At 35.8% G+C, this 19,394-nt stretch overlaps 1 protein-coding gene across 1 annotated transcript; it reads left to right on the top strand.

Annotated features, from left to right (window-relative positions):
- Window positions 1-8,325: 8,325 nt before the first annotated feature.
- LOC132599769 (probable inactive poly [ADP-ribose] polymerase SRO3) lies at window positions 8,326-9,778 on the top strand. The gene is made up of 2 exons (XM_060312988.1): window positions 8,326-9,341; window positions 9,486-9,778. Exons 1-2 carry the CDS (start codon window positions 8,367-8,369, stop codon window positions 9,519-9,521), a joined length of 1,011 nt encoding a protein of 336 aa, XP_060168971.1. The 5' UTR covers window positions 8,326-8,366; the 3' UTR covers window positions 9,522-9,778.
- The last annotated feature ends 9,616 nt before the right edge of the window (window positions 9,779-19,394 follow it).

The following is a 19,394-nucleotide window of genomic DNA, read 5'->3' as shown; positions in this document are numbered from 1 at the left end:
ACAAGCAATTTCTTGACATCATTGAAATGTGGAGATTTATTACTGACACACGACAACATCAGAGATTCACGATAATCGCCAATAATTTCAACATATTGTCTGCGATAGTGATTGAACCTAGACCAAACCCAAACACTAAAGCCATAAACAAAATCAACAACACCATAATCAATTGTATGTCTGTTTATCCCTTGCTTATATATTGATTTGAAACACCTCAGGAGTTCAGCAAAACACAAAGATCCCCAATTAAACTGCTCAAACAATTCACTGTCCTCTATGTATACAATATGCTGCCACAATACCTTTTTATCAATCCTACCGCACAATAAGACACGACCAAGAATGTATACCTCTGCTAGCATCACCGCATCAAGGTCATCTTCAAAATCGACATTTTTAGCACTCATCACATTCTTCAAATCCCTCATTTCCAAATTTCTTTTACCATCTTCAACACCAAAATATCTTCTCAAAAAACGACTGCCATTGGTTTTGTTATATTTAGCATAGAAAGATCTAGGAGGTTCAGTAATTGATAACCCAGTGACTCTCTTAAATGATTGGTCTGTAAATGTCACAAGTTTATCTTGTATATTAAAATGCATTTCATTGGTTTCAGAACACTGAACTTCCGACAACAACATAAAATTCACCAAGATACCCGACATTTTTATATTATGTAATTCCATAAATTTCCCAAAAGGACGATTCTTCAAAATGACCAACTGTTCTTTTGTAAGAAATTTCTCAACAAATTTAACAAACTTTTCATCCCCTCGCCATACAGCACTGATGCGTGTGTCTATCCACTCTTCCGGAGGAATATAATAGTCAGCAACTTGTCCAAATTGACGTCTTATGATTTAGCACACTGACATGAGCAAAACATAAAATTCAATCAGGAAAAAAAACACATAAAAAACATTACCAACAAAAATACATTAACACAATGCATTACGAAAAACGTAAAAGAAAAAAAACAGAAAATCCTATTCAAATAAAATACAGACACAAACAATTGAAGGAAATAACTGATCAACAAGCAATAAAATAGTAACTAATAATTTACAGATGAAATTGAAACCCCACTAAGAGAAATCAATGAAAAAACTGATAAAGATGATATAGAAACGTGACAAAGCAACTGCCTTCTTCAGCTTTAAAGTGAACAAATGAAAATAAAAAGTAAATTACAGGAAGAGCGGGCAAATATATATTAAACAAAAAAAAAAATTAAAACTGCACACGTGCTAACCACGTGACAAAACTTATGCCGAAAGAGGTATAATGTAAGTGTGCTAAGAATTAAAGTTTGTCGTTGTGGGCATAACTGTGTGGCTTTATATAGAAGTTCAAATTAGTCGATTTTAAATTGGAATAACTGTTGAAACGATTGCATTTCAATTGAATGAGGATACAGGGAGTTTTGCAGTTTTTTCAAAAAAAAAAAACCAAAACAGTTAGTGAAATTTGAATTGAAGTAACTGTTGCAATTATTGACAAAAATACAAAGAGTTTTTCAGTTTTTTTTTTTTTTTTTTTTTTTTTTTTTTTAAATAAAGAATTAATACATTTTCAATTGGAAGTAAATGTAGCAATACCTATTAGAGATATTGGGAATAAGAGTCACTTTTTCATTATCTTTTTTTATTTCTAGCAAAAAAAAAAAAAACTGTTACTACGAATTTAGAAGTATGCCGGAAGGGGCAGAACTTCTGTTCCCAACGGGCAAACTTATGCCGGAGGCGGCAAGATTATTTGGCTTGACTTTTGCATATTAAGCTCTTTGGATTTCAATTGGATGAGGATACAACAAGTTTTGCAGTTTTTTTTTTTTTAAACCAAAAATAGTTATTCAAATTTAAATTGGAGTAACTGTCGCAACTATTGACAAAAATACAAAGAATTTTTCAGTTTTTCTTTCCATTTTTTTTTAAAAACAAAACAATTAATACATTAATTGGAAGTAACTGTCGCACTTATTCGAGATGTTTTGGAACAAGAGTCACTCTTTAATTATCTTTTTTATTTTTAGGAAAAACAGTTACTTCCATCTTAGAAGTATGCCGGAAGGGGCAGAACATCTGTTCACAAAAATAGCAAAAGTATGCCGGTTAAGGCAGACTACAATAGAACGCAGTTTGAAAAAGTGAAACTTCATTATATGTACAGAAATGAAAGACCAATTTACATATACATCATTCGAAAAAGGGGGAAACACAATAACATAACACTTGCCGTAAATAACAACAAAAAAATCAATTCACTTTCCTAACTCTTCTGCAGTACAGTATATATCTTCAACAGCAGAACTCAACCGTTTCTCAACTGGAGTACTGCTTGGTGTAAGCAAATACCAATTAGGATAACCATCATCTTCTTTGTTTCCATCTTCGCATCTCGGACGTTTTCTACTATCTTCAATAGCAGCTGCTACTTCATTTACATTTTGTGATGCTTCATTAGAAGAAAACACATAATCTCCGCATTGAAAAGCATTATTAATTGCAACAATTTCTTTTAGTGCTTCTTTTTTTGCGCGGTCTTCATTTTCTTTCACAAATTCCTTTTCAAACTGAGAAAGAGTTTGAGTTTTATCAGACAGTTGACTTGATGAAGAAACAGCAGCATCACAGAGCATATCGAGCATGGGAGACGTCTCATTTTTTGTAGACCTTGCTTTACAAAGCATATTCTCCATACATTAAATCTTTTCCAAGATGTGCATCTAACTTCACCTCATCATTCACTGAATAACCCAAATCAGGTTGTCTTTTACCAGATGCACAAGCTTTACAAGATTTGTTTTCGCTATGCAGTCGAACTAAACTTTCAACACAATGCATCACATAATCAAATTTACTTTCCAAACTGTCAAGTCTACTTTCTAAACAAGTTCTTTTAGCACTTTCAGAAGCTGCTACACATGACTTTGTTTCATCATGTACACGAACTAAGCTATCCACAGCATTAATCGCACCAACAAAATTTTTATCCAATTCTTCGAAACGGCTATCCAAAGACTACAAAACAACGAAAAAAAAATTAAACAAAGAAGAAAAGAAAATGAGAATAAACAAAAACAACGAATGCAGCATGCAAAGTATACATATCATATTAACAAACTCAAAAATAAGAAAATAAAAAGCCATACCTTTACTTGATTGACAATTGTAGATCGTTCATCATCAAGTTGCTTCTTCACACTAGACAAAACACCCTGTATAACAGATCAATAAAATAACACATTACTTTTGATGTCATTAAATTAATGTTGAACAAGTATGCCGGACCCGGCAGAACTGAAGTCTGAAAATGAAAACAGTTTGCCGGTAGGGGCAGAATTCAAATATGAAAGGAGAAATGTATGCCGGAAGGGGCAGATTTTAAGTTTGCAAAACCAAAAAATATGCCTCAAGGGGCATAAACTTTCATTTCCAAAACCAAAACAGAGAAGAATGCAAAATGTGTTATCTACTAAAATTAGTCTCAAAATGAGAACAGTATGCCGGTAGGGGCAGAACTGAAATATGAAAGGAGAAATGTATGCCGGAAGGGGCAGATTCTACGTTTGCAAAACCAAAAAGTATGCCTCAAGGGGCATAAACTTTAATTTCCATAACCAAAACAGAAAAGATTACAAAAATGTCTCCTACTAAAATACTTTACCACAAGGCCTCTAACTCAGAATTCAGTTAAACAACCAAAAACACAAAAGGCAAAGTATAACTTACATCAACTATATGAGAAGTAACTTGAGATGGCAAAACCGCACGGGAAGAGCAAGGGCCTGAATCATCAGGAAATTTAAGTGCAACTGGATAATCCAGCATCTCTTGTTCCGTACCAACAACAACAGCATGTACAATAAATTTCTTGAATCTCTATAACACAATATAAACACATCAATTAGACAAAAACACAAAAAATAACAAGAGGGAAAAAGAACCAAGAAAAAGAAGCATCAACAAAAGGGGAACACATACTTTTTCAGCATGGAAGAAATTATCAGTAATAACTTTATAATCAACTTTCTTTGAAGGACCCCAAGACAACATACGAGGAGACTTCAGACCATGAAAACTTGAAAACCCTCGAAAGATAGGGAAAACCTCCAATAGCCACACATTTAAAGCATAAGGAAACCACTAATCATATAACGTGTAGATGGCATGCTCTTGAAAGTCTTCACACAACCACGAATCGACCGTACCAACCAATTAAAACTAAGAGAACCCCAAGGATAAGACACTCGAAGACTGTCATCATCAATTATCTTCATTAGATGACCTTTAACAACATATTTCTTGTTACGACCCAACAAAACTCTCTCCATTATATAGACCTCAGCAAGTCTAACAGGATCACTAGATCTTTCCCAAAAACCACCAGTACGATTACTTGACTTGATCTGTAAGAAACTCTTGAGATCACACAACCTTATTCTATCCTGATTTGGAAAATAAAGTCTCAACAATCTATTTGGTCTGCTAGACACAACACTAAAATCGCCAACACAAGAATCCAAACCAGTAATAAGACAGAAAGACTCAGAATCAAATACACACACGCGATCAAATATCTTAAACTTTAACGCACTATCATTACTAGATGAAAGTTGCGATAAGATCAAGCAATGGAAAATACTATCACTCAGGTGGACATCAACCAAATCCATAAACTGTCCGAACACACCCTTTTTCAACAAGTCCAATTGAGAGACACTCAAAAAGGACAAAATCAAACTCCGAAAATGAAAATCACCACTCCACATGCCACCTCCTTCAACCCAGTGTTCAAACTTAACCAAGGGATGTTCCTCCTATAAAAGAAAAATTAATGTCAACAGAAACCAAGAATTTACATAAGAATAAACCAAAAATGAGAATGAAATTAATTAACATATACCATAATAAAAAATCAACCCCTAGACTGGTACACAAATACCTGCATAATAGAAGAAAGAACCAGAACACATAAGATTGCATAAAAAGCCAACATTATTAACAAAACAACACAAAAACACATAAGATTGCATAAAAACCAAAATTATTAACAAGACAACACCAAAAAACCAAGACACACATAAATTAACTTAATTCATGAAGTTATGCCGGAACAAGCATAGCTTTATGCCGGAACCGGCATAACTTTAGTTTCAAAAACCAAGAACTCTGCCGGACCCGACATATGTTGCCTTAGACAAACAGTCTTCATGAAAACACAGGTTACTAAACAAAAAAAAAACACCAAAAATCTTAAACTAAAGTTTATAATCAGGAAAACATATAAACTTTCATAAAAACCAACATTATTGATAAAAAAAAAAAAAAAAAATCAAAACACATACAAACTAACTTAAATCACGAAATTATACCGGAATAGGCATAAATTCAGTTTCAAAAAATAAAAATTCTACCGGAACAGGCATATGCTGCCTCGCACAAACACATTCTTCACCAAAACCAGATTATTAAACAAAAACAACAGCAACAACATAAAACAGTTGTTCACAAGCAAAACTTCAAAGATTCAATAAAGAGAAAACCAAAACGCATATCAAAATCAACTAAAACATATTACGACATTCAAAAAACCAAAATATATACATGGGGAACGAAACTAAAGTTCAAAAAATCATACAGACACTTTAACAAAACACTATAATTTTAAATAAAAAAGGATCAATTAAATATAAAAAACGACGAAGACAAAGATATCAATTCAACAAACAACAATTTAACATAAAAACAAATATTGAAACGAGCAAAAGATCCAAATTCGTACCTAAGTTTTAGAACAGATAAGACAGACACAAAACAGAGGAGGAACGAAGAAGCAAAAAAAGAAAAGAAAAGGGCAAATGACGAAATAGAAAGGGTTTTAATGGGGTAAGGGTAATTTCGTCAAAAAAAAAATCATTAAACAGGCGACAGGGGCAAAATATAAAGACCAGCCCAAAAGAAGGGCACTCCGAGCAAAAAAAAGAATTATTTCGAGGAATAATTCCTATCCTCTTAAATTGAATTAAGCCAATTAACTTTTCCTCCTGGTGAATATAGTACTACTTCAAAAATTATATGGGCCGATTTCCTTTTTCCTTATAGAATCTTAAGCATGCTAAGTAAATTGCACGTGTAATTTCAATTTACTTTTATAGTAAGTATCGAGTCAAACTCAATTTTACTTTTTATATTAAGTGCCCAGTCAACCTAGGATAATAAGGTTTATTTCATACATATTTTACAAATTTAGAAGGTTATCTTACTTCCCTCTTTCCGGTGGGATTTGCACTTAAAGTGTCTTTATAATCCGTTATTTTTTGCAATGCATATTGTTAACTGGTCTTCATTCCCCAGTGGTTTCTTTTCCTCTTGGTCCAATAAACCTATAGAGCAGATTTAGCTCTTGTATATTTGTAGTTGGAAGTTTGTCCTTTCTTCTCTGATATTTATCCTTTATTTTTTGCAATGCATATTGTTAACTGGTCTTCATTCCTCGGTCGGTTCTTTTCCTCTTTGCCTAATAAACCTATAGAGCTCTAGCTCTTTTATATTTGTAGTTGGAAATTTGTCCTTTCTTCTCGAGTCCGGAACTTTTTTAACCTGAAAAATAATTTTTGGAGCTAAACTAACCCTTTAAAAAAAAAAGAACCAAACTAGGCTTCAAGCTCTGTGCGTGAAAGGACTAAACTGTAACTTTTTGAGTTTGGTCCTTTCACGCATAGATTCTGTGCGTGAAAGGGGGTACTTTTTTTTTGCCCCCTTTTTTTAAGCTATCAAAATCACGTTTTTTTCATACTTTGGGCAAAGATTAGTCATGTTTTAAAATCCCGAAATATCAATATTTTATATAGATTTTGATATATTTGTTTTGCATACAATAACGTCAGCTCATTACATCAAGTATACCTAAACGTTTGGATCGTCGTTTTAGGGGTTGTAGAGTGCCCCAAAGTAAGTTTTGTTTGCTTAGAAACTTGTCATCTTTGTTCTTTGAAAATCAAACTCAAAATTAAGCTTTTTTCAGTACTTTGACCGAAGATTAGTCACGTTTCAAAACACCGGAATATAAATATTTTATATAGAACTTCATATATTTTTAGCGTAAAATAATGTCGTCTCATTACATCAATATACATATATGTTTGGATCGTCGTTTTAGGGGTTTGTAAAGTGTCTCGAAGTAAGTTTGAAAAATTGTTATCTTTAAGTTTTTTTTCGTACTTTGACCGAAGATTAGTCACGTTTCAAAACGTCGGAATATAAATATTTTGTATAGAACTTAATATTTTTTTTTAGCGTACAATAATATCGGCTCATTACATCAAGAATACATATGCCTCTCACTTACGTAAATAAAAAATAAGGATGGGAGCATAGGTAAAAAACTAATTGTAAATTGTCGAAAATTTAAATGGTCATAACTTTGCGCTCGGATGTCCGATTTACGCGATTTGTTTTTTATCTGGGGTATTTTTTTCGAGATCTACGCGGACAAACGGCCACAAGGCGGTTTGGCCTAGCCGATTTTTCAAAAAAGCCCGTTATCCCATTCAATTTGAATTTTGCCCCAAATTTGTGCAAAAATTTCATTCTTCTTTAGTAAAAATCTAATGATAAAAAATCTATTTCGAGATGTTAATCCCGTGGTAATGATGTTTTGAATGTCAATCTCGAGGTTCAAAATTCAATTTATGAAAACGAGTTAGATAGCATTAGTGAATATTGTAAAAAATAAAAAGTGACTACTTTGTTGCTTTAACCAATTTGGCTTGGTGGTTTAGGCTCTCTTTTTTACTTACTTCTTTTTTATACGAACAAAATGGGATTAAACCTTGGTGGGAGCATTGAATGAGATATATTATACTTTGATTGAATCTCTCGTATTGGATGCATTATTTTTTAATATAATATTTTTATTTCAAAACACTTAAATCAAAACCTTATAAAATATGACACTTAGATCTAAAGATGACAAGTTTTCAACCAAACAAAACTTACTTCTTGGCACTCTACAACCCCTAAAATGACGATACAAACGTTTAGGTATACTTGATGTAATGAGCTGACGTTATTGTACGCAAAAAAATATATTAAGTTCTATATAAAATATTGATATTTCGGGGTTTTGAAACATGACTAATCTTTGCCCAAAGTATGAAAAAAACGTGATTTTGATAGCTTAAAAAAAAAGAGGGGGGGGGGGGGGGGAGTACCCCCTTTCAGAATCTGTGCGTGAAGCCTAATTTGTTTTTTTTTTTTTTAAGGGTTGGTTTGGTTCCAAAAATTATTTTTTGGGTTAAAAAAGTTTCAGGTCCTTTCTTCTCTGATATTTATACCTTCTTTTCACCAGAATTAACCATGGTGCCCAACAAGCTAAACTTGAAAAGGCGCAGACTTCAAGATCCAGCTGAAAGTGCGGGCTCAAGCACGAACCCTCATAGCAAAAGTGAAGTACGAAGCCCAACAACTCTAGATAGGATGGTTGGGGTTTCGGGCAGTAAAAATCAAGAAAGAGACCAGTTATTTGGTAATGACTTGGTACAAATCCATCAAGGTCATATGAGCCATAAATTTATCAAGGACAAGTTCATATCTGGTTTGGGTGCACTAGCATCATCAATCCAAGTTGTGGCTATTCATATGACTGCTCGTTCCTGCTTTGTTTCGCAAACAAAGTTGCAATCTTTCAATCTAGTTGCAAAAGCCATGGAGAAAAAATGCAATGGGAATGCTAATGTGAAGGTTGGTTGGTATGGATCTTCCAAGGAAGAAATCATTGATATAATTTCTAATGGTTTTGTTCAATCAAGTTATCGTCATGGAGTTCAATTTTCTGCCACTGATTACGCTCTTGATTGTCTTCAAACTGCTATTCAAGACAAAGACGGACTAAGACATCTATTGATTTGCAGTGTGGTACTAGGAAAAGTCGAAGTTGTCACTCCTGGTTCAGGACAGTTTCAACCAAGTTCTGAGGATCTTGATTCTGGGGTTGACAATTTATTATCTCCAAGAAAGTATATAGTTTGGAGTTGTCACTTGAATACTCATATCTTCCCTGAATTCATAGTCAGTTTCAGAGTTTCTCCTCATTCAAATAGGGTCGAGAAATATCCAACTATTTCAAAGAATGTAAATTTGAGGATTTCCTTTGATGCTGTGTTCACTAGATTATCAAGGATCGTGCCTCCTCATGCTATCAAATTGATAACAGAATATCGCAATGATCATCAAGATGGGAAGATCACTAATCAAGAATTTGTAAGGCAAGTGAGCGAAGTAGCAGGAAACAATGTGTTGATTGAAATCATAAAGTCCATTTCTTCTGCTCAGGTAATTCATCACAACCTCTTCACTAAAGCAATCATTAGACTTTGTCCTGTACTATTAAAAATCCGACACAGCCCATGGATCGTGTTGCTTTTTTGTTTTTCTATTTTAAAAACATAACTAGCTTTTACACTCTTCATTCTGCAGAGTAATGTAGCTCAGCGGAGACTGACAGAGAAATAATGATACAAGGATTATGTCTTACAGAGGATTGCTGACATCACATATTAGTCTGTGTATTAGATCTTTTTTTGACCTTTCCCTAGTCCATTGGTAGTAGTCACTAGTATAACAGTGTAGTTGTTGTACGAGTAACAGTGCGCGCTACAGTTTCTTATCTTCTCATGGTTTGTCCTTGTACTTAAGGTGGTGAAGTTCACCTGTAATGTCATTTTAACATTGATATCTTTAACTTTTCTAGTAGTGGATTACTTTCCTTTCCCTAATGTTTATTCTTGAATTGCTATCCAACAAAAGTACGCCCTCAATATAATAAGGGTGTATTGGTACTCAAGAACCCTCTTATGAAGCATGATATCTTCTCGCAATTAGGATCTTAACACCTGATAACTTGAAGTCTTGAACATGTGAATGGAGTTTTGAATCTTTAAAATCCAGAAAGAAAGATTTTGACTTGCTTTAGCTTAGAACTCATAATGTCGGACATGCCATAGTAGGTCAGGATGCACATTTCTAAAAGTGGATGCGACTATCATAGTGAATGAAGCTCAGCACCAGAAATAGGAGAGGTACTTGCATCACCACTGAACCATCATCATCCCGAGATTGTATTTTGATGTCTCGTCCAAAGATGGAAAGGTAATCAAACAGAGCAATAACAGGAAAAAAAATATGCCAAAGGAAATTAGCGTGCACGCCAGCCTAGAAAACTCAATATATGTCCTCTGGATCTCTGTAAAAGCTAGAATGATTTGCTAAGGGCATCTCCAATCCATTGCACCATTTTTTGCACCAAAAAAGAATATTCCTTTTATATTCTTCTCTCTCTTTTATATTATATTATTTCCTTTTATTCCTTCCATGAAATAATAAGTCAAGCATAAACCCAAGACCAACTAGCTCATGTCTGGCTCTACGTACTCACACCATGTGGTGGTGTTCTTAATTATCATAATTCACCAGATTGTAAAGTTGTGCTCGAAAGAATTTTAAGAAGAGTCCCTGCATTCCTAATTGCTGATTAGGTTGTTCATTCATCTTGTGCTAATAAATATGTCTGTGGGTGGGTGGGACGACACCCGATAGTATGGTTCTTTCAGTTCAAGTTTGCCAAATGATGTTTGGAGCATATCACCAACAATAGCTAAAAAAATTTGTCAATGACATGTTAGATTTATGAGATTTATCCCTAACTGATTGGAAGGACAGCGCGATAAACCAAGTAAACTTGAGATGGTAGATAACCATAATAAAAACCTACCCAGCAATGTTACAATAGCAACATGCCCAGTATAATCCGTCAAAGTGGGGGAAGGACAGAGTATACTCAGAACTTACTCCTACCTTGGGAGATAGAGAGACTGTTTCCGATAGATCCCCGGCTCAATGTTAGCGAATGTAAATTAAATTTATAGAAGTGAAGCTTATTGGATGAGAAATTGCAGGAGCTAGCCTACCAATAACCTTGAATCAACCCACTGGCTGCAAAGAGCACAAACATGTAAGTAAAAAATGAAGGAATAGAAACCATGGGATGTTGACAAACTTTACTAACAATGTATACAAGGAAGAAAAATATGCATACAACAAAACAACTTTCCCCAAGAATTGAAGCTAAAACTAAGGGTGTGTTTGGCATGAAGGAAAACGTTTTCCTAGAAAATGTTTTTTTTTTTTTTAAAAACAAGCGGTGTTTTTACTTATTTTCTACTGTTTGGAAGTAAACAAAAAATATTATCTCAAGAGCATCTATATCTATATATCTATATAATTACAGGACATAGGTCCGATGACGTGGCACATTCTAAACGCAGGAATTAGATTTATCTTTTTCCTCCTTTTTTGAAATTTTCCTCCTATTTAAATTATTTATCTCATTAATGACTCCACAAAAAACAGATGCCCTATTGAAAAGGCAGCTCCTCACTTTTTGAGGTTTGGGAAAATAACGTTCCCTCTTACGTATTAGAACTCCTTTACAAATAAAACACTCAACACTGCAAAAAATCATCATTAGGAGGCAAACGTTTCTCTTCTACAGTAAATATACTTCTACTTATTAAAAGTCCTTAAGAATTCACTTTCTATTAGGAAAAAGAAGTCCCTAATGGCCTTCCAATTCTGCATTCTACTTCAAAGTCCAATAGAATTTTTCACAACTGGTAGTAATTATTCATGAGGTGTGTTAATTTTTTATCCTCCTATTTAATTTACTCAATTTTCATTTAAGTTTTAATTGTTCCTTCTATAATGCTTTCTTCTTTCACGATGAAATATGATGTTGTTATATACCAACTGCGTGCCCTGAACTGTTTTTGAGATACTCTATTTTCTTTACTTTTTTCGGCTATTTGCTTTTTTTGGAAGTTTTAATTGTTCCTTCTGCAATACTTTCTTCTTTCACGATGAAATATGATGTTGTTATATACCGACTGAGCGCCCTGAATTGTTTTTGAGATACTTTATTTTCTTTACTTTTTTCGGCTATTTGCTTTTTTTTGGAACTTGGATATATACATATACATATCATTCTCTTTCGGAGTGTTGTTTTTCTCTATTTATAAGACAAGTGACAAAAATATTGAAATATAAGTAAAATTTAGTGTATATGAGATTTATAATTGTAGGTTCCCTGAGTGTGGCAAATAGAAACAAAAGCATGAAAACTTAATATCTTGGTTGTCAAAAGGCAGTACACCTAAGAAGAAAGCACGAATCTGTTGAATTTGGAAAAGCTCCGTAAAATTATTATTCATCGTTTTTTTGGATTTAATTATGTAAAAAGAAAAACATATCTTAAATGTTCTTGCTGAAAAAGAATTATGATAACTTAGACAAAAAGTAATTCTATTTGCTTTTGCTTTTTTGTCTAATTGGTTTTCTAGAACTTGGATATATCTCTCTCTTTCAGAGAGTTACTTTTCTCTATTTTTAAGACGAGTGGCAAAAATATTAAAATTAAAATAAAAAATAAAAAATATTTTATATTTTATGGTGAATTACGGGAAGAAAAAAGAGATTTGTAATTTTAGGTATGAACAAGGGAACAAAGTTTTTCTTTATTAGAAGTAACCGCATTATGATAAATTAGAAAAAAAGTAATTCTATTTGCTTTTGCTTTTTTGTCTAATTAGTTTTCTGGAACTTGGATATATCTCTCTCTTTGAGAGAGTTACTTTTCTCTATTTTTAAGACGAGTGGCAAAAATATTAAAATTAAAGTAAAAAATATTGTATATTTTATGGTGAATTACGGGAAGAAAAAAGAGATTTGTAATTTTAGGTAAGAACAAGGGAACAAAGTTTTTCTTTATTAGAAGTAACCGTAGGAGAAAGGGATGAAAAAATTAAATATAAAAAGAGAAAATAAAGGAAGTAGCACATTAACTGAATGGAGAAGAGAAAACGAAGTGAAAAAGATTACAAAGGATAGGGAGGAAGTCAATCGAGTGGGAGATTAAAGAAGAGAAAGAGAAAGGAAAAGGAGAATAATGAAAGGAAAATATTAGTCGTAAAAGGAAGAGAATTGAGAGTTTGAGAGTTTTCTTTTCTCTTTTCCTTCATATTTCTTTTTCACTACCTTTTTCTCATTCTCTTTTACTTGAATAGAAAAAAAGTTACATTCAATAAAGATTATACAACCTATATATTTAAGGCAGAAAAAAATGAGTCCTTAGATACATGAATAATTATATTAGACTAAGAGAATAGTGTATTGACCTCCACCACACAAATATGAAAACAATTTCCTACAAATGATCATTTCATTTTTAAAGAAAAAATGACAATGAAAATGTAATTTATTTAAGCTCTAGTTATCCTAAAATATTTATATCGTGATTTTATCAATATATATAATAAATTATCATTTATTTTATTTTATTGGTGTCTCTCACAACTGCGCGAACCGCGACAAATTCCCTAGTTTATATGTAATCTAGCAAAACACTTTGAGGTGGGAGGATGGCGTGGGGAGTTGGGGTACGGAGGTGGGATGGTCAATGGATGGGGGTTGGATAGGTAGGAGGAGACTACAAACTTGGAATGTCACTTCTGGAACTTGTTTTCTTTACTTTCACTAGGTAAGTGTAGACACTGAAATTTAATCGAACTTAAATCCACAAATTAATTTGGATCATATCCTAAATTCTAAATGTATTGGTCCAAACAAATATTATGGGCTAACATAATCGGATTTATTGTTTAAATCCAACATGTATGGACTTAGTTGAAACACCAATTCAATTGGGCTAGTCTATCTTGTCGGACTTCACATGATGAGCCCACTTTATTAGCCCAAGGTCCATGCCACGTGTCAAATGACGTAGCGCGCCAAGTCAAGTCAAGGACCAATAAAATCATGCCACATGCATAAGTGACGCAGCATGTCAAGGCAATAGAAGAACCAATCAAATGTCGTCAAGTGTTCAAATGACATGGTTCAACCAATCATATACAAACCCTAGCTCTCCCTACAACTATAAATAGGGGTCTTCATAAAGCCAAAAGGAGGAAAAATACATAGAGAAGCTCTCAGCCGCAAGTCTTCCGCATACTAAGAAGTCTTCGCTCCAAGTGGTGAGCCGCAAGTTTCCATACCTCTACGTTTGTGATTAAAGTTCGGCTCCGCATTCGTAGTGAAATATCAACAACAAGTGATCTGTCCATTCAAGAACAAGCAAAGCCCTTGATTGACGGCCGTATCGTGAGGAGAAGAATCAGAGGATTACATCTTTTTATTTAAGATTTCATAAAGATTGTAACCCCCGCACAAATTCTTAAAATCAAATATTACTCTTTGTCGCTATTTTTCTTGTCTTGATTATTATTTTCAGGAACGAAAGATTAGTCGCTACAAATTTGGCACGCCCAGTGGGACAATCTTTACCTCTCATCTCTTCTCTCCAATAGTCGAACTTCAAAAACACTAAGATGGCTTCCAAGAAGGTCAACTCGAAATCCGCATCCGCAAAAACTACCGGATCCAAATTCTTCGTTGCTGTTGAAAACATCCTAGATGTTACTGAGGGGAGCATCGAACCTGTCACAAGGAACCAAGCCAAATTGCTAGCGCAACGAGTTCCGCAAGCACAGCCTGAATCTGCTGTCGTCTTTGGTTCGTCTTCCGCAAACACCACAGAGGAAGGGGAGAATGTCTCCAAAACGGTGGAGAGGGTTCTTGTCCAACTTAGTTAATCTAAGTCCAAGAAATCCTTAAGGCAAGCTGACGATGATGTCTTGAGCACTGGATCTACTCCGCATAACATGTCCGCATCCTATGTTCGCGAAAATCTGTGTTATTCTTCTTCATCTATGATGGTGATGCATGCGATGATGACCAATGCTTCAACTGTTGAAGAACAACTCGCGAGCTTGACAAAGGCAATTGGAGACTTGACCAAATATGTGCAAGATCAAGATAATCGAATTGTCAACTTGACAGACAGGTTTGATAGTGTGATGGAGGGGGATTCGAGTCATGCCCCTGGAAAACGTTTGCAAGCACAAGAAAGGATTGAATCTCCCGCAAAACAGGTGGAACATGCTTCAGAAATGCAAGTTTCCTCTGAAGGGATGATTCCAATCAATCAAATAAAGGAGTTCATCATGGGGACCATCAAGGATAAATATGATGTTTTCGCAAAATCATCCCTTACATATGCGAAGCCGTACACTGCAAGGATTGATAGCTTGAAGATGCCTGCCGGTTATCAACCCCCAAAATTTCAGCAGTTTGATGGCAAGGGAAATCCGAAGCAATATGTGGCACACTTCATTGAAATATGCAACAACGCTAGAACATATGATGATTACCTTGCCAAACAGTTTGTTCGTTCCCTTAAAGGTTATGCTTTTAATTGGTACACAGACCTTGAGTCTGGTTCCATTGATAGTTGGGAGCAAATGGAGCAGGAGTTTCTCAACCGCTTCTATAGCACAAGACGCACCGTAAGTATGGTGGAACTTACAAACACTCGCCAGTGAAAGAAAGAACCAGTTATTGACTTCATCAACCGATGGAGGCATGCAAGTCTAAACTGCAAAGATAGACTTAGCGAAGCTTCGGGAATAGAGATGTGCATTCAAGGTATGCACTGGGGTCTCACCTATATCTTGCAAGGCATAAAGCCTAAGACTTTTGAAGAATTGGCCACTCGTGCTCATGATATAGAGTTAAGCATGGCGTCAGTCGGAAGTGAAGCGCCGCCGGTCTACAAATCCCGCAAAGGTAAAGACAAGCAAGAAGTAAAGAAAATGGGGAGATATTTTTCCAAGACCGAAAACAAAGAATCCATGAACGTTAATGTTGCGCCTGTGAAGTTCACCACTAAAGTAAGCAAGAAGCAGAGCGTGAAGACAACTTCTTCGGAGGATAGAGCGCACAAAAAACCAACTTTGCAGGAGATGTAAGAGAAGGATTATCCATTCCTTGATTCAGACGTTTCTGCAATCTTTGATGAACTTCTTGGGCTGAAACTTTTTGAGTTACCCGAGATGAAGCGGCCGAATGAAGCAGGGAGAACTGATGAACCGAATTATTGCAAGTACCACCGGTTGATCGGCCACCCTATCGAGAAATGCTTTGTCTTCAAGGATAAAGTTATGGAGCTAGCCCGCGAAGGAAAGATTTCACTTGAAGATGAGAAAGAAAGTCCGAACCAAGTTGGTGTCACAATTAGCTCGCTCGATCCAGTCATGACCTGCAACTTTGTTGAAGGATATGGAGAGAAAGACATCCCGAACATATGTCTGGCAGGAATGATTAAGTTTGGAGACTTCGAACCAGTTAATGTGAATGAAATGTTTCCTCTTCTTACACCGAGCGATGTTGTGTCAGTAGAAGGAGGACCGTCTAAAGAAGACAAAGACCAAATTGGTCATCTTGATGATGGGGGTTGGACTCTTGTAACTCGTCGCAAGCGCCGCAAAACAGGTCCGCGAAAGGATTTAGTGAAACGACAAACTAAGGGAAAGAATGTCACGACTCAACCCCGTGGGCCATGACTAGTGCCCGAGCTGGGCACCTGTCACGACCCAGCTAGGGGCCGCGACGGGTACCCGGGGCTAGCCACCGAGCACCACTCGCTCTACTACTTATCTTGCTCATTTAATATTCTTTTATCAATTTACATACCAGTTGTAGGAAAATCATAATTAAACAAACATAAATACTTTATATACAATTGCCCTTCGGCCATCAAAATAATATACACGCATATGAAAACGTCTTGTGAGACCATCTAACCCACACTGCGTATCTACGAGCCTCTACTAACATACTGTATATACATGGACGGAACAAGACTCCGTCATGCCCAAAATATGCATACATGAGTGTACATCAAAAGGATAGTCATAAGCACCTCCGGACGATGGAGTGCTTTCAACCAGCTGACTGCTACTGAGGATCTGGGCCAAGCTCTTCTCTCTGTCTACCTGTGGGCATAAACACAGCGTCCGAAGAAAGGACGTCAGTACGAATGTTGTACTGAGTATGAGAAGCATAAACAATGAAAGAAAACATCAACAACATAGTGATAACATCAACATGAAATATCTGGATCTGTCTAATAATCATAAAGGAAATCATGCGTGCCATCTTACTCATACCCATCCTCATAACATATATGCATCGTATGCAAGCTGCCCGTCCATGTCGGAACGGTGTGATAATCAATAATATTAGCCCGCGTCCAGGCCTCCCGCGTCTGGGGTACCATCTCATGCCGCCCACTAGTGGTGTCTGCCCATGCCCGAAGGTCATGGTGTATCCGTATAGCTGCCCGCCTTGGCGGTGACTGCCCGGCCAACTAGGCACGGTGTGAAATGCTCATGTCATGCTTATCATAAAATGCTCATAATAATAATATACTCATCATAAAATACTTATCTCATTGTAATACATGCATAAGGCTCAAGATCAACTTTACTCTATCGGGGTGACGTAAGGTCGTGATCCCCCGATTCCATTATGGAACAGCTATTGATACTCTGCCTCACCTTGAAGGAACTAGTACATAAGGTGAGTGTAAGCGATAATTAACATCATCATTATACTAGCATCATCATATCGTATTCCTCATCTTATATAGACATTAAGGAGTTAGACTCTTAGCCTTTCGGACTATAGGAACTCATGAAGAAAATAGGAATTTCGTGCTACAAGATTCATGCCATCAGAAAGAAGGGACTATCCTCACATACCTTGGTCGTTTAGCTAAGATATCGCTCACTCGTTCTCCTTCAATATCGCGTCGTTACCTTCATAAAGAATTCATATCAACGTTAGCATACTAACTACAAGAACGCGTCGCTAATTCTAGGAGAAGTCGGATAGCGCTTCTCTTGTTTATACTATTTTTCCCATGTTTTATATTAACTCCCAACATTCATAGCATTACTCACAATATCGAAATCAACAATCGTCGTTTACGTACATTTAGCAAAATCCACCATTTTCCTCCAATTTCCCTCATAATTAGCCTTATGACTCGTCCTTGCATTTTCATGCGTTTAACGCTTGTTTCATGATATAAACATCATTTATAACGTATTTGTACTCACAACACTCCAATATTCGTAGTTCAATTCCACTATCATTCATTCATGTCACTATTCACTTAATAATGACCCATTCCTATGTTTTTCTACATTTCAAGTGTCTAAGCCTTTCAATGCCTTGAACAACATGAATATATCATGGAACTTACCTTGGATGTTGGTTGAACAAGTCTTGAGTTGCAATACTTCACTTTGGACAAAACCCTAGTTTCACCTTCTTGGGAATTACTTGACTTAGATGATCCCTTGATGTGTTCTTGCACTTGATTTCATAGGTTTTGTGTTGTTGATCTTTAGCTTTCCCTTGATTCTCTTGGATTCTTATGGAGGAAGTATTTGAAGAGTTCTAGAGTGTTCTTGAGTTGTATGAATGAAGAATGAAATAAAATGAGGCCTAAGTTCCTTTTAATAACTCAAAAGCTCATGTTTAATGAATCTTTGTCGGGATGAACAGTGATCGTAAACTGCAGTTTACGGACCGTATTTTGATTTACGGGTCGTCCACTGTGGTCGTATTTAAGCATTCCAAAAACAGAGAGTTTGGCTGGTGGACATGGCAGTTTACGACCTGGTTTACGGTCCGTAAACAAGTTTACGGGCCGTAAACTGGGTCGTATTTAACCATATTCAACATTTACAGAAAGTCTTGGCTGAGGGACCTGGTGGTTTACGACCTGGTTTACGGTCTGTAAACCAGTTTACAGGCCGTATTCTGGGTCGTTTTTAACCATTTCAACACTTAACAGAAACTTGAGATTTTTGACGAAATGAAAGACGATTGCACTATACGGTCCGTAAATCACATTACGGGCCGTATAGTGCCATATACGACCACTGGGTGATTTATTTTTCTGCAACTTTATTATTTCCAAAAATGCAAAATTAGCCATTCCCGACTCAGTAAAACACCATACACCCAAGTCCTTCATTGTTCTACTCATCACACAAGTACGGAAAAATTTCCGAGGTGTAACAGCACCGCATACCCTTACCTACCAGAATTGACATACCAATAACTAATCCCGATTTAGCGTGCACAAACTTATACAGATATAAAACAGATCGCACGAAGACATATACATACATAAACATATACATAAATCGCTAAAGTTGTCATAACGTACGGGCGGCATACACGACAAATCACACAGACATACTTGACCGGTAATGACCCATGACCCACATACATGTCTACAGGCCTTTAACAAAAACAACAGAAACATATGACGGGACAGGGCCCCGCCGTACCCCCTGAATAGTTCTATATACATTAATATGTAAACCGGAAAGATCTGTACCAAGAGTGTGGGCTCCG

This window comes from Lycium barbarum, chromosome 6 (assembly GCF_019175385.1).
Source record: "Lycium barbarum isolate Lr01 chromosome 6, ASM1917538v2, whole genome shotgun sequence".
Lineage (NCBI taxonomy): Eukaryota > Viridiplantae > Streptophyta > Magnoliopsida > Solanales > Solanaceae > Lycium > Lycium barbarum.
Note: the sequence above shows the minus strand (reverse complement) of the source record. Positions and strands in the feature narration are given on the sequence as shown.